This window comes from Topomyia yanbarensis, chromosome 1 (assembly GCF_030247195.1).
Source record: "Topomyia yanbarensis strain Yona2022 chromosome 1, ASM3024719v1, whole genome shotgun sequence".
In the NCBI taxonomy this organism is placed as follows: domain Eukaryota; kingdom Metazoa; phylum Arthropoda; class Insecta; order Diptera; family Culicidae; genus Topomyia; species Topomyia yanbarensis.
Genome location: NC_080670.1, coordinates 178,066,229 through 178,083,704, shown reverse-complemented (window position 1 = coordinate 178,083,704; position 17,476 = coordinate 178,066,229). Strand labels below are relative to the sequence as shown.

The window sequence follows — 17,476 nt, the reverse complement described above, 5'->3', positions numbered from 1 at the left end:
AAAATCGATTACATATTGGTAGGGGAGTGGGTCATTTGGCATAAGAATATTTGACATAATAGACGTCTGGCATAACGGACATTTGGCATAATTTTGCGAAGAGATCATCATGCAGGTCATTTGGAATAACGGACATTTGGCAAAATTATTTTTATCTTCTGGAAAACGGTCATTTGACATAACGGACATTTTTTTTGTTTGATTTCCATTACCTGATATTGATTATATTACGAGTGAATAAATTTTATAACTGATTTTGTCTTCCTTTAAATATGAGCAGTTCTTTTGAGTTTCATTTTTGAAATTCTTGTGTTTACTTATTTCCTCAAGTATGGATTTTTTGTCTATGACTTACGTTGTAGTATAGTGTAGATTTTACAGTTTTTTGATGATATAGTGCAGCGATTCTCAAACTGGGGTCCGCGGACTGCTAGGAGACTGCGAAGTAGTTACCAGGCGTCCGCGACGAAGATAATTTATCTCGGAAGGAGTTTTTTGTAACAGACTGAAAATAATACTTGGATAGTACACAAAATGTTTGTTCAGCCGTGAGGGTCCGCAACAACCCTGGGTGATTTCGAAGGGGTCCACGGGACGAAAAAGGTTGAGAACCGCTTATATAGTACACTATAACTGCGATCCACCATACGTATGTTTTGTTTTGATTATCATTATTATGATCACCAGTGAGTTTTAGCCAGTACGGCAATTTTTCGGGGAGGATTTTGGAAAGTTTTTAGAGAGCAGAAAAAAAAACGTTCAAAAACACCCTGAGCAGGAAAAAAATTGTACAAAAACAAACAACTCAGGGGACGGGTTTGGGCAGCCAACTGACTCGCTAAAACAATTACTCTTGCACGGAACCTGATTCCTCCCCGGAACTATGGCATTGCTTCGGGGAGAGATATTTTAATGCGCACAGTATACACACCAATCCAATAACTTAGCAGTTAGTTGTTTTTGGTTCACAACGTAAAAATTCCTGCACGGCAGTAGGAAAGCTAGCTGTGGGTCGAGAATCAGTGCTCTTCTACTACGAGGACAATCTGGGTGGCAAACTTCAGGTTGTCTTACATACTGAGCCCTTGTTTCATTTAGAACCACTTTCTTGACGAGCTATAGACTTGTTCGCAAACTATTTAGTCTAGTCCCTGACGATGGGCCTAGCCTACTCCGACGGAGAATACCCCGACGAGAGAAGTTTTCGCGAAACCGAACCAACCAGTCAGGTGCCGAGGTCAGTTCGGAAATTCCAGCGGCGGCGACCGAGAGTTCCTCCGAGAAAGAAGTTCTCCCGATATCGGTTCTTTTTTGGTTTTCATTTCTCTCGGGCAAACCGGTAGGGTATTGTGGTCGGTCCGGCGATTCCGGGTGGAACGTGGTGTCCGGTTCGTTGGCGCCCCGGCGACCAAAACCTGGTTCTCTGTCGCTGTCTACTCTACTAGCCCCGGCGGTGGATGTAGTCTACTCCTGTGGAGAGTTTCCCGGCGATGATTGCTCGTTGTTCATCACGCCATTTTCACAATAAGGTGGACATGATCTACGTCACCACTCTGTTGACCGTGTTCCACGTGTTTACGTCGTATGTCATTCTGTAGACAACATAATCCGAGTTGATATCTTTTTATTAACAGATTAAGGCCGAAGTGGCCTGTGCCGTATACAAAAGATTCCTCCATTCCACTCGGTCCATGGCCGCGCATCCACTGTCGATGCTGCTTTGTGGGATCCGAACTGCATCTTGGGCAGTTTGCACTCGCCCTCCGTGCATTTCGTCATCCTGTTAAGGATAATTCCTTACAAGATTTTCCGAGTATATCCAGCAAACATATAAGCAAATATGAGACCGGATCGCCCGGAGGCTTCCCTGGCTTTGGCAGCAACACCAGCTTCTGTACCTTCCACATTTCGGGAAATTTGCCTTCATCTAGACACTTCTGCAGCACCATCCTGAACATGTCGGGGTATGTCAAGATAGCAGCTTTTTGCACCACGTTTGGTATTCGCTCCGGACCGGGAACTTTCTTTGATTTCAATAGCTTTGATGCTTCTAGGAGCTCATCATTAATCACTTGTCGATCGTCCGTGTTTGCACCTTCTTCTTTCGCCAGTAAGCTGGAGTAAGCCGTGTCCTGCGTGGCTCCAGTTTTCGCGGCATTGTGGCGACACAAGCCCTGTTGTCGATGAGGGACTCCCTCCCATCTCTCCACAATGTGCTAACGGAACCTTCATTGCACAACCGTGCGTATAACTTTGCTAGAGCTTCCTGCAGGATACATCCTCGTGTGTTGGTTATTCTACTACTCCACTCAACAGCCCGGTCATTAAAGTCACCACCAATGACTACCGGCTTTCGGCCGATCAACTGTTCGGTTAACTGCTTCAGCATTATTCTGGACTGCTCCACTATCCTCCTTGGAGGTGTGTAACCACTGCACACGATGGAACCGTTGATTTTGGCGATCACGAAGTCTTTTGTCGATTTGTTTTTAGTTAACTGTGAGCCTCGCTTGATACATGAATTGGCTCGACATTTAATCCATTTAGTTCCTGAGATTCTTGTTGCTGTTCGTCATTCTCTGCGTACTTGAGTCATTTAGCCACGAATTCTTCTCGGATATTACGGTAAGTTATCACCATTTAGCTCTGGTTTCCGTAAGCCATTTAGTTCACAGCTTTGTTGCAATCTACTCGGGTATTTCCCGGCGGTGAAACTTCCCTATGTCCGTTTCGTGAACCAATTAGGTCCCAGTTTTGTCACCATACACGTGAGCCGTTTACCACATCGCTTCGTCGCGACCTACGGGGTGTGGTCCTCTTGGTGGTAGACCTAGCCTCCACAACGAGCCTACCGGTACGTGCCAAGGTCTATCGCCAATGTTCACTGCAAGGAAATATTCTCAGAAGAAGAAACTTCAATAATTCCATTTAAAATATTAGGTTCATTTTTGTCGAACATTTTCAATTTTTCAAACCACAATAAAAATGTCGGGGGGGGGGGGTTTGATTGAATTTTAGAGAATTTCGCTAAACCGGAAGTTGCCATCTCGGATTTTAAAATGGCGTCAAAATCAATCTCTGGCAGCCACTCGTCAAGACCATTCCGAAAATACCCATATCGTTGAGGTGCGGGCCATATGGAGTCTTCCTGACCTGTCTTTCCATCTTTTCGAAAATCTGAGTCTTTTGCATTCAAAGGAATATTTTTGCCAAACCGCGTTTTTTTTGCATAGATTTTCTGATTAACGCGGTTTTTTTTTGTACGTAGTTCATGCGTCTTCCATGAGTTCTCAGACTGCCCTGGTATCAAACTCTGATGAAGGAATTCCTGGAACAGTTTTCCTTCCAACTGCGCTAGTGAACATCAGTAACGGTAGAGGTCGCAACGTCACCCGTCGTGGCTTGCTGGACTGTGCTTCCCAACGCAACTTTGTTTCTGGAGCTCTTTGCTTACTCACATCCGATTGCCGCATGCTATTTCGATAAGCAGAATCGAAAACACCACCACGCTGTTTGAATACCAGGCCGTCTTCTCTCGAGTAACTCACTACCGTCTCCATACAATGCTCCATACTCGTTCTGCCTTCCATTACCGTGAAGCTGCCCCAGTCGACAGTAGAAGCCCGCCACTGGCCGATTCCAAAGCACGTGGAGCTTGCAGATCCAATGTTCGCTGTTACTGGCGAGACATCGACATGATTCTGGGCGCCGTTCAATTCTTCTAAGTTATTCGATACAGCAGGATATCGCTGCAGAATACAGAATTCCGTTGGGTCGTATCCGGAGAGTGTTTGTTGAAAAATCACGATCACAGCGATCCACGAAATTGTCAGTTCTGTAATCCCTGCACAATTGATAAATTATTGCGAGGAACATTTCGTGAAGAACGCCACCCGCAACTCCGACGGCCGCTACGTCGTCAAGCTTCCCAAGCGTGACGAACTGCTGTGGCAGTTAAAGAACAACAAATACAACGCCACCCGTCACTTCTTCTCTCTAGAACTCTCACTCGGTGCGAGTTTCGATAAGAAGGTGATGTACCAGCAGTTCATCCACGAGTCACGATTGAGACATATTCGAGAGATTGGCTCCGATGAAATCGACGTGCTACCACAATACTTCCTTCCACACCACGCTGTGATTAAACTTGACAACACCACTACAAAGCTTCGTACCGTATTCGACGCATCATGTCGCTCGAAGTCCAGTATCTGTGCTGCTTCCTGGTCCCACAATCCAGGACACTCTCGTTACGATTGACCTCCGTTTTCGATCCATCAGCTCGTGATTTCTGCGGACATTGAAAAAATGTACCGGAAGATTTTGGTGTACACCACCGATCAACCGTTGCAGCGAATTCTCTGGCGCAACGATCCTGAAGCTCCACTGAAGAGTTACCAGCTCCGCCCCGTCACCTGCGGCACCAGCAGTACCCCATTTTTGACAACTTCTACGTTAACACATTGTTGTTCGGTTCAAACGATACTGAATCTCTCGCCGTTACCTGGAAACAGCACATTTTAATGCTCGCTTGCGCAGGGCTTCCTCTCCGACAATGTTCTTAGAATTGTCAAACTGTTCTTGAAACCATTCCGTTGTACCTCCGAGAGACGAAAACACTACTCAATTTGGACCACGAGTCCTCCTTGACTACACTTGGCCTTCGCTAGGTGCCGTCGACCGATTTTCTTTCGTTCAAGACGCTGAATTGGAAGGCTCTGAACAAACGAACGATCCTCTCTCTCAGATCAGTAGTATTTTCGAACCCTTAAGTTTGATTTTCGAACCCTTAAGTTTTTGCAAAAGCAAAAATCATGCTGCAGAGTCTTTGGAAGCTCCATCCCGACTAAGACACACCCGTGACTAATAGGATTCACTCACGAATGGCAGGAATTTTTCCAGAACCAGAATTTCTCGCCATGTGTTACGTCCGGGTTATGATCGCTTGGAGATCCACGGGTTCAGCGACGCTTCGGAGTCTGCATATGTCGCATACATCTATCTCCGGTCAATACCTGCCAATGGCCCTTGTACGGTTCAAGTCCAAGGTCGCTCGGATGGGAGCTCAAACTATTCCACGCCTCGAGCTATGCGCAGCTCAACTCCTGTCCAAACTTCTGAGTCAAGTTCAGGACAGCATCGACATCACCGCCACCATATATCTGTGGACCGATTCTTCCATCATCTTGAACTGGTTATCAGCAACTCCATCGACAATGGAAGACGTTTGTAGCCAACCGAGTGGCTGAAATCCAAGAGCTGACGTCTCACGCTGTTTGGAATTATGCCCCAACCGGAGACAATCCCGCCGATCTCGTTTCTCGAGGAATGGACCGACAGACTATTGCCCTTCCGGTCATGAATGAAGAACCGTCGGATATCGTCGATCGCTATTCCAATCTTCGTCAGCTATTTTGTATCGGCACATTTCATCGACGTTTCGCTGATAACTAACTCCACCGCAAGAATTACCAACCAATTCTTGTCGGTCCATTGACGGCTCTTGACATTGATCGCACTCTGCTACACCTTGACTGTCACATACAACAGCAGCCCTTTGCCAAGGAGATAAGCCGGAAAAGTTCACCGTAAATCCAAACTATGGTGTCTGCAGCCGACACTCGTAGACGGCATTATTCGTGTCAGCGGCCGGCTACGCAATGCTAGTATACTTGTCGACTGAAGACACCCGATCGACCTCCCCAAACATCGTCTCACCGAGATAATCGCCACGAGAGAACACTACAAGACGCTCCATACCGGTCCCAGCTTACTGCTGTCCTCTGGGCGGGCGGACGGAAGTTAGTTTGCCACATTGTATACCCCAACCCAAACCGTTTCTGCAGTTGATGGGGAATCTGCCGTCTGTTCGGGTCAACCAGGCGTACCCGTTTCAGAATGTTGGCGTTGACTTGGCTGGGCCTGAGAACTCGTCACTCCGAAATAAGAGATCGCCATTCTTCAAACCCTACTTCACCGTCAACGTATGTATGGCTGAACTCCTGTGTCTGATCTGATCACCGGCACATTCATTGAGAGCCTGCAAAGATTCGTCGGCCGTAGAGGAAAGCCTGCGCATATCTACTGCGACAACGCCATGAACTTCGTTCGAACACAACGAGAATTGGAAGAACTGCGGAAGCTTTTCCGAATCCAACTTCACCAGGATGCAGTAGCAAACGAATGCGCAGACAACGGAAAACAGTTCCACTTCATCCCACCTCGCTCTGCCACATTCGGTGGAATTTGGGAACCTGACCGAATCCGAGCTGCAAACCGCATTGGTTCTAATCGAGTCAATGCTAAACTCTCGCCCTATCACACCGTTGCCGGATAATCCTTCCGATGAGCTTGTTCTGACCCCAGGACATTTCCTGATTGGTCGTCGGCTAAATGCGGTACCTGGCCCAGATTGCCGCGAAGTTCATGAATCCAGGTTGTCTCGATGGGAAAGAGTACAACAGCTAACTTAGCACTTGTGCACTCGTAGGCACAAGGAGTATCTCGCCACCCTGCACAATCCCTACCACTGGACAGAAGCCAGGGACAACCGTGCCGTTGGTTCGATCGTCGTTCTCAAAGATGAGAGAGCACCGCCGTTTAAATGGCCCGTGGGACGCGCGCTCACCGTTCATCCTGACCCAGAAGGCCTTGTTCGTGTCGCCGCCGTGAAGTCGACCTTCGGTATCGTTCGACGCACCATTCTGCTTACTTCCGGTTAAAGTTGAGCCACCCAGCGTAGCACAGAATCCCGCATCAACTAGCAGCCCTGCGTCAAAAACGCCAGATGAAGGCGCTTACTCAGGGAACAGATCCCGGCCCCCTACTAAGGGAAACGAGTCGCCAGACGAAATCTTGGGTCAAGCTCGGAGGTATAGAACGGTTCGTGGTTCACCTGTTAAGAATCAAGCCTCGCCGTGTGGGTTCCAGCTGGGACTTGACTCAAGTTACGAGCACAATTTTAATTTTCAAACAAACAGTTCGCGTACAGATTCCTCTTTTACAGCACACCAATCACGGACAGTACCCTGCAGTCGGAGCCGACGCAACTACGAAAAAAACATCCTGGAAGCTGCAAGGAGGCCTGTACCGACAAGACGAATCTGTATCTCCATATCCCGTTGTATCTTGAATCACCGCAAGAAGCTCGAATTTTCGCCGCTAATGCCCGTTGAATTCCTTAAAGTTTCATTGGCAGCTGAAATGTTCAATACTCATCTCTAACTCTGCAACACGAACCTAAAAAGAAAATGAAATTTTGTGCAATGTAAATATCTGTAAATACTTACCTAGCCCTAAGCAGAATAATCCTAGAATTTTATATACGAAATGCAATGTAAAATACTTACCATACGATTCGCAGCATAAACACATACAAACTAATGTACACACAAATATACAATAAAACAGATAGACAAAATCAATCGTTGGAATCGGTCATAAAAATTCTACAAGTTCTGTTTATTTTGCGAAATCCAAATTCCCGTTAATTGATCAAGTCGCTCGTGGTCTCGAGGTGGAAGTGCAGTGTAGACATTAGCAAGAAAGTCCTGATCAAGCAGGTGAAAATAATAGCAACAAAGGTTTTCAAAAAGTACGAAGAGTAGCTGAGAAGCGATGTGGCGTAGCCACCTTAAGCATCAATGTTATTCGTTAATTTGTAAAGAAGAATAAACTAAATCATTTTAGACCTTCAGCAGTAGCACGGCTCAAAATTATGCCGAATATCCGTTATGTCAAATGTCCGTTATGCTAAATGTCCGTTATGCCAAATGATCTTCACTTTACGTAAAATTAGAAACTATGCCAAACGATCGTTATCCCGTAGAGAAAATAAATTATGCCAAATCCCTAGTAACAATTGATGTTTTATTGTAGTTTTAGAGCCTCTTATAACATTTAAATTGCACTTATAGCATGCTATAAAACTTGAATTGTTACTTGGGATGACCTTCAGCGTGATCAATTCCCAAAATTATCTCAAATGACGATTATGCCAAATAATCATTATGCCAAACGTCCGTTATGCTTAATGACCTTAACCCAAATGACCTTATGCCAAATAACTTTATGCCAAATGTCCTAGACCCTTGTTGGTTACGTTCATTGTACAACATCTCGGATGGATAACGAAACCGTCAACCACCAATGCGTGCACGGTTCATGTAAAACTATGACCGTCTACTCTGTCTGGCCGTTTGTGCTTACCGGTACATGTGCGCCGGATGCAGCAAGCTGCCCAGCACGATCGAGTGCAGATAGATCGGCTCGATGACGGACGCGAGCAGCGATCCCTGCAAACCGAGTACGTTCCAGCGTGATATTTTATCCGAGCAGGACATCGTCAGCAGACGCTGCCCCTGCAGGACACCATCCCACGTCTGAATGCCCTCGCTGCTCTTGACCGGTATCGTCCCTTCGCCCGATTCCACCTTGGTGCGCAGCTGACCGCGTGCTTTGCTGTGTTTGTGTATGTATGTTTTCCAGGTGGGAAATATGAAAAAATGTATCAATTTAAATAATGCTGATGTTGCTTGAATTGCAAACCAAGCAAGAAAAAGCAACTATCCTACCGATTCGGATGCTTATCCACATCCATGTTGTCGTTCTCGTGTGGACTAAATACTCGGGCATCCCCACAAGGCGCTGTATTGATGTACAGGTGGAAATTTAACCCGTCCCTCAACCGGTACAGCGTCGAGTCTTCCGACGGTGCAACGAAAATGCACGCTTCCTGCTCCACCATCGGGGAATCCAACAGCTCGCCATTGTTACTATTCCTAGCAGTAGTATTATTATTGCCTTGCTTTCCGTTGTATTGAGCCACTGTTGCATTACTGTTGGACGCCTTGTTACCACTGAACATGTTCAACTGAGTATAGAAATAGTCCAACAAACCACGGCGAGCGATGATTTCCGCATGGGAATCATTAATGACGGAACCGGTGACACTCATGTGTTCGCCACTCACACACTTTGTGCCGGTGGCCAGCGATATGACCTGCAAAGATAGGAGAAGTCATAATTTAAACCATCTAGTTTAAGAATTCAATATAAACAATAAAATTATCACTCACCTTTGCCGTTTTAACATCGTACCCTTCAGTCAAAACAATGCCAGCTAGTACCTTCCGCCGCGAGTACACATCGTTGCCTACCATTACTTCGTTGAACTTTTCGATGACCAACCTAAAACCGAAAGACACAAAACACCGATTAATAACCTTCTCGTCCAGCCGCCGAACACAACCCCCCCTAACTCACTTTCCGATGGCATCCGCAAACGTCTGAGGCAATTCGACACTCTTTTGATCATAACTGGCATCTCCATTAATGCCCATTCCGGGACTTCCGCCACCGCCAGCTCCACCCATTGCTCCGGCGCCCGAATTCATCAGTGCACCGAATTTAGCCTGCTGCAGTGGGCTGAACGAAATGTTGCACATTGAAGCAAGGGCAGCCTTGGCCGCAGCATTCTTAGCCATCTTTTTCGATGGTCCAGTTCCCTCGAACCGCTGGTTGTCCACGGTCACGACGACGGTGAACTTCGAGTGCTGTAGCCCGTCGGTCGAGACGCACTCGAAGGTCGCGTCGGTGAACAACTCGTGCAGTAGCATGACCGGACCCTTTTCCGGTTGCGGTTTCGGTGGCTGGCCGGGTGATCCGTTCCGTGAGGCGTTCGATGCCGATGACTTGAGCTCTGCGGTAGCAGGCACAACCAGGCCACGTGGAAAGATAGCAACAAGAGCGGGAAGGTGGTTTTCGAGAGTTGTTATGATATAAAGGTTATTTTTTTTTTTTTGGTGGTTCGATTTTATTGGGTTTGTTTTAGTGAATAACGGCGGTGGTTTCAGGTTTCGATGGTTGCAGGGGGGGTGTCGGGTGAAAATATGAAAATGTTATTAATCTATCCGAAATCGGCACAAATTGATCCTACAGAAAACATATACAGGTGGAAATTTTGTACAACTAAACAAAGAGTGTATACAATTGTCTCTCAGGAGTGATAGTAGGAAAAATTTGTCTAAATAAATACTATTGCTGGATTCGAGATCGGTCTTCGCTAATAACAATGTTTAAAAACTTCTGTTTCAATAGCAGTAACTTTCAGGTTTGTTAACTCACTATGAAAAAGATAAAAATCAAAAAAAAATCTTTGAGAAATGCTCTAAATATTTTCCACATAATGCACCGGGAACTTTTAATGTGGTAATGTTTTGTAGAACATGGAGCCACTAGGAAGCTATAAATTCGCAGAATGCAGTGTATCGCGTAACCACCATGGAAGAAAAAATAGTTTTTTTTTGGTTAAAACCATAGAGTATTATCAGTGTCACCACATGTACAGAAGTATTTGGAAAGCTAAGCTAAAAATATGTTGATAAATTATGGAACAAATTTCTTACGGCACAGGATAGATTTTTGTAAAAAGTTATTAATTCTTATTGATTATAGTTTAGCTCTTCAGATAAACACTGGCCGCACTGCGCACGATGAGTTGAGCGTCGGTAAACATCAATTCTCCGGAAAGATCTTCCCGGAACGCTGAGTTCAAGTTTCGCTAGAAGCGCAGAAGAGCCTACGTTGTCTCTCAGCTGATCGAAAATTGAAAAGTCGCTGCAGAAAGATTCGTCTGTTTCGCAGCGTAGGGAGATTGATAAGGGCACAGCGATCTTCATATGGAGTTAGCTGGAATCGATTTTGCCATGGTAACCGACAAATTGTGAAGCGTAGCTTACGGTCAAGAATGACGTCAATGTCCTTGACGGATACGACTCGTTATACAGGAGCAGAACACAGATAGTATTCGAACACAATTGGAGAATGTACTCTTGTAAAGGTGATTGTGCAACATTTTTTAATATTCGTTTCTGTCACTTCAGTCGATGATCCTTTTGACGTTCATTTTTAATGCACAACAGGGGACGCAAGCAGTCATAATATCTCAAGCCAGAACGTGATCCACTGGAGCCGATTTTCTTATAAGGGGCATTGGTGGTAGATGGCTCCATTGGTAGGTATTAGGGCTGTGGCGGTGATGGCGATACTATTTGGAAATCTGAGATGACATCATCACAATTCGTCGATGGCGGAGTGGTTCAGGAATCAGGAATCAGAATATATTGGCTCAAATGGCACGTTCCCCGTACATAGTCGGGGATTTGTGCCTTGCCGTGTGTTTTCATCATTTCCTGAGCGGAAGGAAAGGACAAGGAAGTGTGGGGAAGTAGAATTGGAAGGGTGGGAAAAATAACAGCACAAAACAAAAATAAACAATAGGTAAGTTAAACTCACAAGTAGTTCAACTTGCCTGCGAATAAGCCTAAAGCTCTTTACCACATTGGATAAGAAACTTTAGTATGTCTCTGAGTTTCAGTCGTCCAAACATGGTTTCGTCTATATAAGGACGGCTGAAGACTCGAAATCGCAATTGCGCTACCGCTGGACAGTTGCATATCAGATGATATGAGGTTCCGTAGTCGGATTCACAAAGATCACATGAAAGACTCAGCGCGCTGAATAGTTGCCATGTGATAATTGAGTTTGCAGTGGCCGGTTAAAGCCCTGGTCAGCATGCCGCAGTGGAGCTTCGAAAAACGTAAGAGATTTTTCGAAACCACTGGGCATGGTTGTTCTAGAAACGCCTTTGTTTGGCGACACGTTTGTAGATTTCTCCAATAATTGCGGTGCTCGGACGAAGCCCAGGACCGTATTTTTTCCCTTATCCAACTTGTCGAAATTGGCAGCGCGGGCTCAGGACCAACGAAGTCAATCGCTGAACCTGCCCTAGCCAATTCGTCAGTCCATTCATTTCCAGTAATACCGCAATGTCCGGGCACCCAGACAAGGTAGATAGTGTTGACAATGCTTAGTTCTTCGATTTGGGTTCGGCACGCGATCACTAGCTTGGACCGGGATTTGTCTGAGCTAAGGGCCTTGATTGCAGCCTGACTATCGGAGCAGAAGTTTATAACTCTGCCGGACAAACTCAGTTGAAGGGCCGATTGCACCCCGCACATAATCGCAAAGATTTCTGCTTGGAATACAGTACAGTATCTACCTAGTGAGTGAGATTTTTCCAATCTCATTTCACGACAGTAGACACCAGCACCAGCACGTCCCTCCATCAGAGAACCGTCAGTGTAACAAACCACTTGCGTTTGTTGTTGTCTTTCCATAAAGCCAGACAACCACTCCTCTCGAGAGGGAATCTTCACATGGAATGTCCTGTAAGGAAAACTACAAGTGAGTGTAATATCGCTGGGAGCAAGAATATCTTCACCCCATGTAACCATTTGTGACCACAATCGTGTATGACTGGTAGCAAGATCAACATGGTTACTGTTCCAAAGCCCAGTAACCTGCAGTCTGTATGCACATGATAGTGCTTCTTGTTTTAAGTGTATGTGTAATGGTTTGATATTTAGAAGTGCCTCAAGAGCAGCAGTCGGAGTCGTGGTGAAAGCACCAGTCAACGCCATGAGCGCCATTCTTTGCTAATGGTTTAGCTTTGACTGGACTGTCACCACCTCTCCCCTCTGCCACCACACAAGGTATCCGTATGACAGTATTGGACGTACAATTGTCGTGTAAATCCAATAGATGTATTTAGGTTTGAGACCCCAGGTCTTTCCAAAAGTTCGTCTGTACTGCCCGACGGCCATGCACGCTTTCTTGACTCTGAACTCAATGGGAGCAGTCTAATTCAGTTTGGAATCCAATATGACTCCAACGTATTTGACTTGATCTGCACCCAGTAGCTCAGAATTAAAGAACTGCAAGGGACGAACCCCGGTTGTTATTCGCTTCTTCGTGAAAAGAACCATTGAAGTTTTGCTTGGGTTAACTGATAGTTTAACTTGTCGACACCACTGTTCGACAGCTCTTAATGCCTGTTGCATTAAGTCAAAGATTGTTCCGATGCAAAATCCAGTAATTAGTATTTGGTAATCGTCAGCAAACCCGTAGGTTGGAAATCCTTGCTCATTGAGTTTCTTCAACAAGCCGTCAGCTACCAAATTCCATAACAAAGGTGACAGAACGCCGCTCTGAGGACAACTGCAAATACTCAACTTCCGTATCTCAGCCTGTCGCAGTGACGAGCAAAGTATGCGGTTACTAAGCATTGCGTTTATCCAACCTGAGATACATGCAGGTATCCCATGACCACGCGTCGCTTCCAGAATAGACTGGAAGGACACATTGTCAAAAGCACCCTCAATATCTAGGAATACACCCAAGCTAGATTGCTTGAGCGAGAAGGCTTTCTCAATGTTGTAGACAACATCGTGAAGCAGAGTGATCGTGGATTTCCCACACTGATATGCATGTTGCATTTTGTGCAGTGGATATTCAACTAAACTAACGTTCCTGATGTGATGATCAATAATCCGTTCCAAACCTTCCAGAAGAAAAGAACTTAAGCTAATAGGCGTAAAACTCTTGGCTTCTTCATAGCTTGAGCGCCCCCCTTTGGGAATAAATCTAACAGTTATTTCTCGCCATGCTTTCAGGATATACCCGGTAGCAAGACTGGAAAGCAAAATCTTTTTCAATACATGTTTAAGAATATCAAATCCCTTTTGCAGTAGCACGGAAAGTATTCCATCTTTTCCGGGTGATTTGTATGGAGCAAAGCTGTCAACTGCCCACTTGACCGATTCAGTGGAAACCAATGTGCGTGCTAACGCCCACGAGTCCGAATCACCAGAATGAGATCTGTGAACATTGTTCAACTCCGGATCGATACAACCTGGAAAGTGTGTGTCGAAGAGACAATTAAGAACATCTTTTTCGTCCGTCACATAAACACCATCTCTGGTTTTTAAGGAGTTCATCTGAAAATCATTCGATTTGGAGAGAATTTTATTTAATCTGCTAGCCTCGTTTAGACTAGAGACATTAGTGCATAGGTTTTGCCAGCCAGCCCGTTCTGCAGATCTAAGACATTTCTTATATGCACTGCGAGCTGACCTGAAAGCCCTGGAGTCATCACGTTGACGCCGGTTCCAAGCTCTTCTCATAACTTTCTTCATTCTTTCAAGCTCAGCCCTCCACCAAGGGATTCCCCTAGTCGATTTAACAGTACGAAGTGGCCAAGCTTCTTCGTAGGATGCTAATATGAATGAGTTTGTCGTATCCACGACGTCATCTAAGTCGTCTAGTTGACTAATTGTTGGAAAATATCCATGAAATTTAGTCGCCAAGTTTTCCAAAAAGAGGTCCCAGTTTGTAGATTTAGGATTACGATATGTCACCACATAGAAGGTGACATCAAAATGATCGAAAAATATATATTTATGATCGGATAGAGACGGTTCAGTTTCATTTGAAACCTACCAATTTCCCAGTTCATGCAAAATTCTATCAGAGCAAAGTGTTATGTCTGACACCTCCTCCCTCCCAGACCTCGCAAAAGTTGGTCGGTTTCCCACATTCAGAATATGGCGATTTGTACTTCTTATGTACTCCATCAGATTGATGTCTGAGATGCCCCAAATGATGTGATGAGCATTCGCATCACTGCCGATAATGAGCGGAAGCCCATTTCTGCTACAATATGATACAACGCTTTTGAAATCATCAGAAGGATATATATATATATATATATATATATATATATATATATATATATATATATATATATATATATATATATATATATATATATATATATATATATATATATATATATATATATATATATATATATATATATATATATATATATATATATATATATATATATATATATATATATATATATATATATATATATATATATATATATATATATATATATAAAAATTGGGATGGGAAAATTTGAAGTTTTCATTTTCACCGAGAAAAGTCAACAAGTCCATGAAATAAATATGTTGCGGTGACCATAAAATCTTATATATATATATATTGTCTACGTTTCCGACAGTCAGTGTAACTGTGACAACACAGATATCGCGAGTTGTGAGCTCCGATATGAGACACGCGTCAATAGCCTTATTTGCAAGAATGCAAGCCCGAGGCATTTCACGTGGGTTAATCATGCCTGTCTTGTTGTAAGCAATGAAGGCAGTGTTAAGCAATTTTCCAAAATAGAAGTTTCCTTTATGGAAATACGGTTCTTGAACCAATGCTATGGAAGCTTTGCCTTCCTGCATGAGTCGAGATAAATTCATAGTTGCTGTACGTTTATGTTGGAGATTGATTTGTGCTATTCTAACCATTGTTGATTAGAGAACTATACATTTCATCTCCAACATAAATTGCACAACAACTAGAGGACACCAAGCGAGTTGGGATATTAACGCATATAGCGAGCCATATCACGTTTAAATGGGACATGATCATTTGATTCCCACGATTTGCGAAGAAAATAATGGTCAACTGTGTCAGAGATTCGCATAACACAGTAAGGGCAAAACCCAAAATGCTCCGTGCGCGACTGGCATATTTTAGACCCTCCAGTCATTAAGTCCTCGGCACGGAACTACACCTTGACTTAGGGTCTCCTACTTTCAGTCGCCTCCTTCGACATGGGAGCAGGACTCCAGTGGCTCAATTCTAGGCCGGATACCACACGGCCTCTGGGCAGGTTCATCTGTACACATCGAAATTTGATAAGCGAGTTTCGCTTTCGATTCGCAACAAAACTTCACCAAACTACCATCAGCCGAGAGTCTCAGCAAACCCCCAGCCAACAAAAATTTGGCAAAATAAAGTGGATCATCGGTGAAAAAAAATCGGTGTGTAGAGTGAACGTTCCGCTGCGTACTGGGGAGTTCGCCCAACTCTTCTCAGGCTCCGTTCGCCATTGAGAATGTTTTAAACCCCCTCAACAATTTTACCCATAGCACGGGTCGCATGACACTATGGAATTGGGGTTCCCTGTTTGGTAGATTTTTACCACTGAAACAGGTAGTCCGTAGTGTAATTTTTAGCCGATTGAAACAACCACTACCGACACTACACGGCTTATCTAGGCTGTTCGGTGAAAGAAGCTGACATTGAAGAACAGCTTCCATATTTAGATGGGCGAACAGCCGCAATGAGATGACATCATCACATCGATGGCGGAGTGGTTACCGCCAACTAGAGATTGGGAGATCGAAGGTTCGATATCTTTTTCTCAGTGTGTCCAATAAAAGGTGAATTGTCACCGTTCCGGTCATTCTTTCTCTGTCTATGGTCCACGTTCATAAAAACCTTGAAACAAACAAAAAAACGTCAAAACAAGGAATATATGTCTACCATAGTTGTTATAACACGGTAAGTTTGCAGATCGTCAACATACATGACTTTAGACGACGATAATTCACTGCAGAGGTCGTTCTGAAAGAGCATAAAGATAAGAGGTCCGAGATGACTCCCTTGAGGAACACTCGATGTGATGTGAAAAGGACCCGAGAGTGCAGTTACAAGTCGTACCGAATCTCTACGATTCGCAAGATACGATGATATCCAATTAGTCAGCCAGTCCGGCCATCCATATCCGCCTTAGCTTTTCCGCAGCAAGCTGATGAGGAACACGGTCGATAGCTTTCGAGAAATCGATGTACACCGCATCGATCGGTTGCTGTTTTTTTTTTCGAATTTTCCAATTCGTGACGATACGTAGCTCATCAGATTAGTAGCTGTCGAGCGCTTTCACACAAAACCATGCTGGTCTGAGGTGATGATGTGTTTTAATGCGGAATAGATAACATACTCTCGGAGATTTTTGGGAGACAGTTCAGGATTGAAATTCCTCTATAATTGGTGCCTTCATGTACGTTGCCGGTTTCGTGGATTGACGTTTTCAAAGCTTCTTTCCACTTCGTGGAAAAAACATTCTCGGCAAGATAGCGATTGAATAGTAGAGATACCTGTAGCGTCAGAGATACAGAACAATGCTTGATGAACGATGTTTGCAGGCCGTCCCGCTTCGGACCCATCAAGTTGTCAATGCCCCGTAGATTAAAATGTACCTGATGTTCGGTGAATGATGTTTCAGGCAAATTCAGAGTGAACATTGTCTAACTACTCAAGTGCGATTCAGACAAAGATGATGAGTTATTACTTAGCACGTTTTAAAAGAAATCGATTTCCTGTCTCTATAGTTGACACTTTCCGGAATTCCACCGGAGGACGTTTTGTTCCGCAGGTGAGACCAATTGCTTAGGTTTGTTCTTCATTCTGCACTCAATTCGGGAAACATATGGGTGAAAGCATGTTGCGTTCATGAATTCGAATTGGCGTTATAATTCCCGCACTGATGTTTTGTCGGTTTCGCCTCTTGCTCTGAATTTTTTTTTCGGGCCTTCCTGAGACGATTTCGAAGATTTCGTAACTCTGCATTCCACTAAGGTCGTTTGTTTTCCGAGCAGCGCATAGGTTTCCTCCAAGGCACAAGTCGTTCAAATGTTGATTCCAGTTCGTAATAAAATAGATTCATTTGCAGCGTCATTGATAAACAAACACAGCGTCAACGTTCAACATA

The 17,476-nt window shown here is 44.4% G+C and overlaps 1 protein-coding gene across 7 annotated transcripts in view; it reads right to left on the bottom strand.

The window, feature by feature from the left end:
* LOC131682941 (double-stranded RNA-specific editase Adar) overlaps nt 1–17,476 on the bottom strand; it is a 131,379-nt gene that overhangs the window by 18,646 nt on the left and 95,257 nt on the right. For all 7 annotated transcript variants that reach the window (XM_058964769.1, XM_058964786.1, XM_058964776.1 and 4 more), the window contains 4 exons: nt 9,265–9,700; nt 9,078–9,189; nt 8,574–9,001; nt 8,209–8,460 (listed from right to left, as the gene is read on the bottom strand). In XM_058964769.1, the coding sequence (XP_058820752.1) occupies nt 8,209–8,460; nt 8,574–9,001; nt 9,078–9,189; nt 9,265–9,700 (1,228 nt within the window). The remainder of the gene's footprint in view (nt 1–8,208; nt 8,461–8,573; nt 9,002–9,077; nt 9,190–9,264; nt 9,701–17,476) is intronic.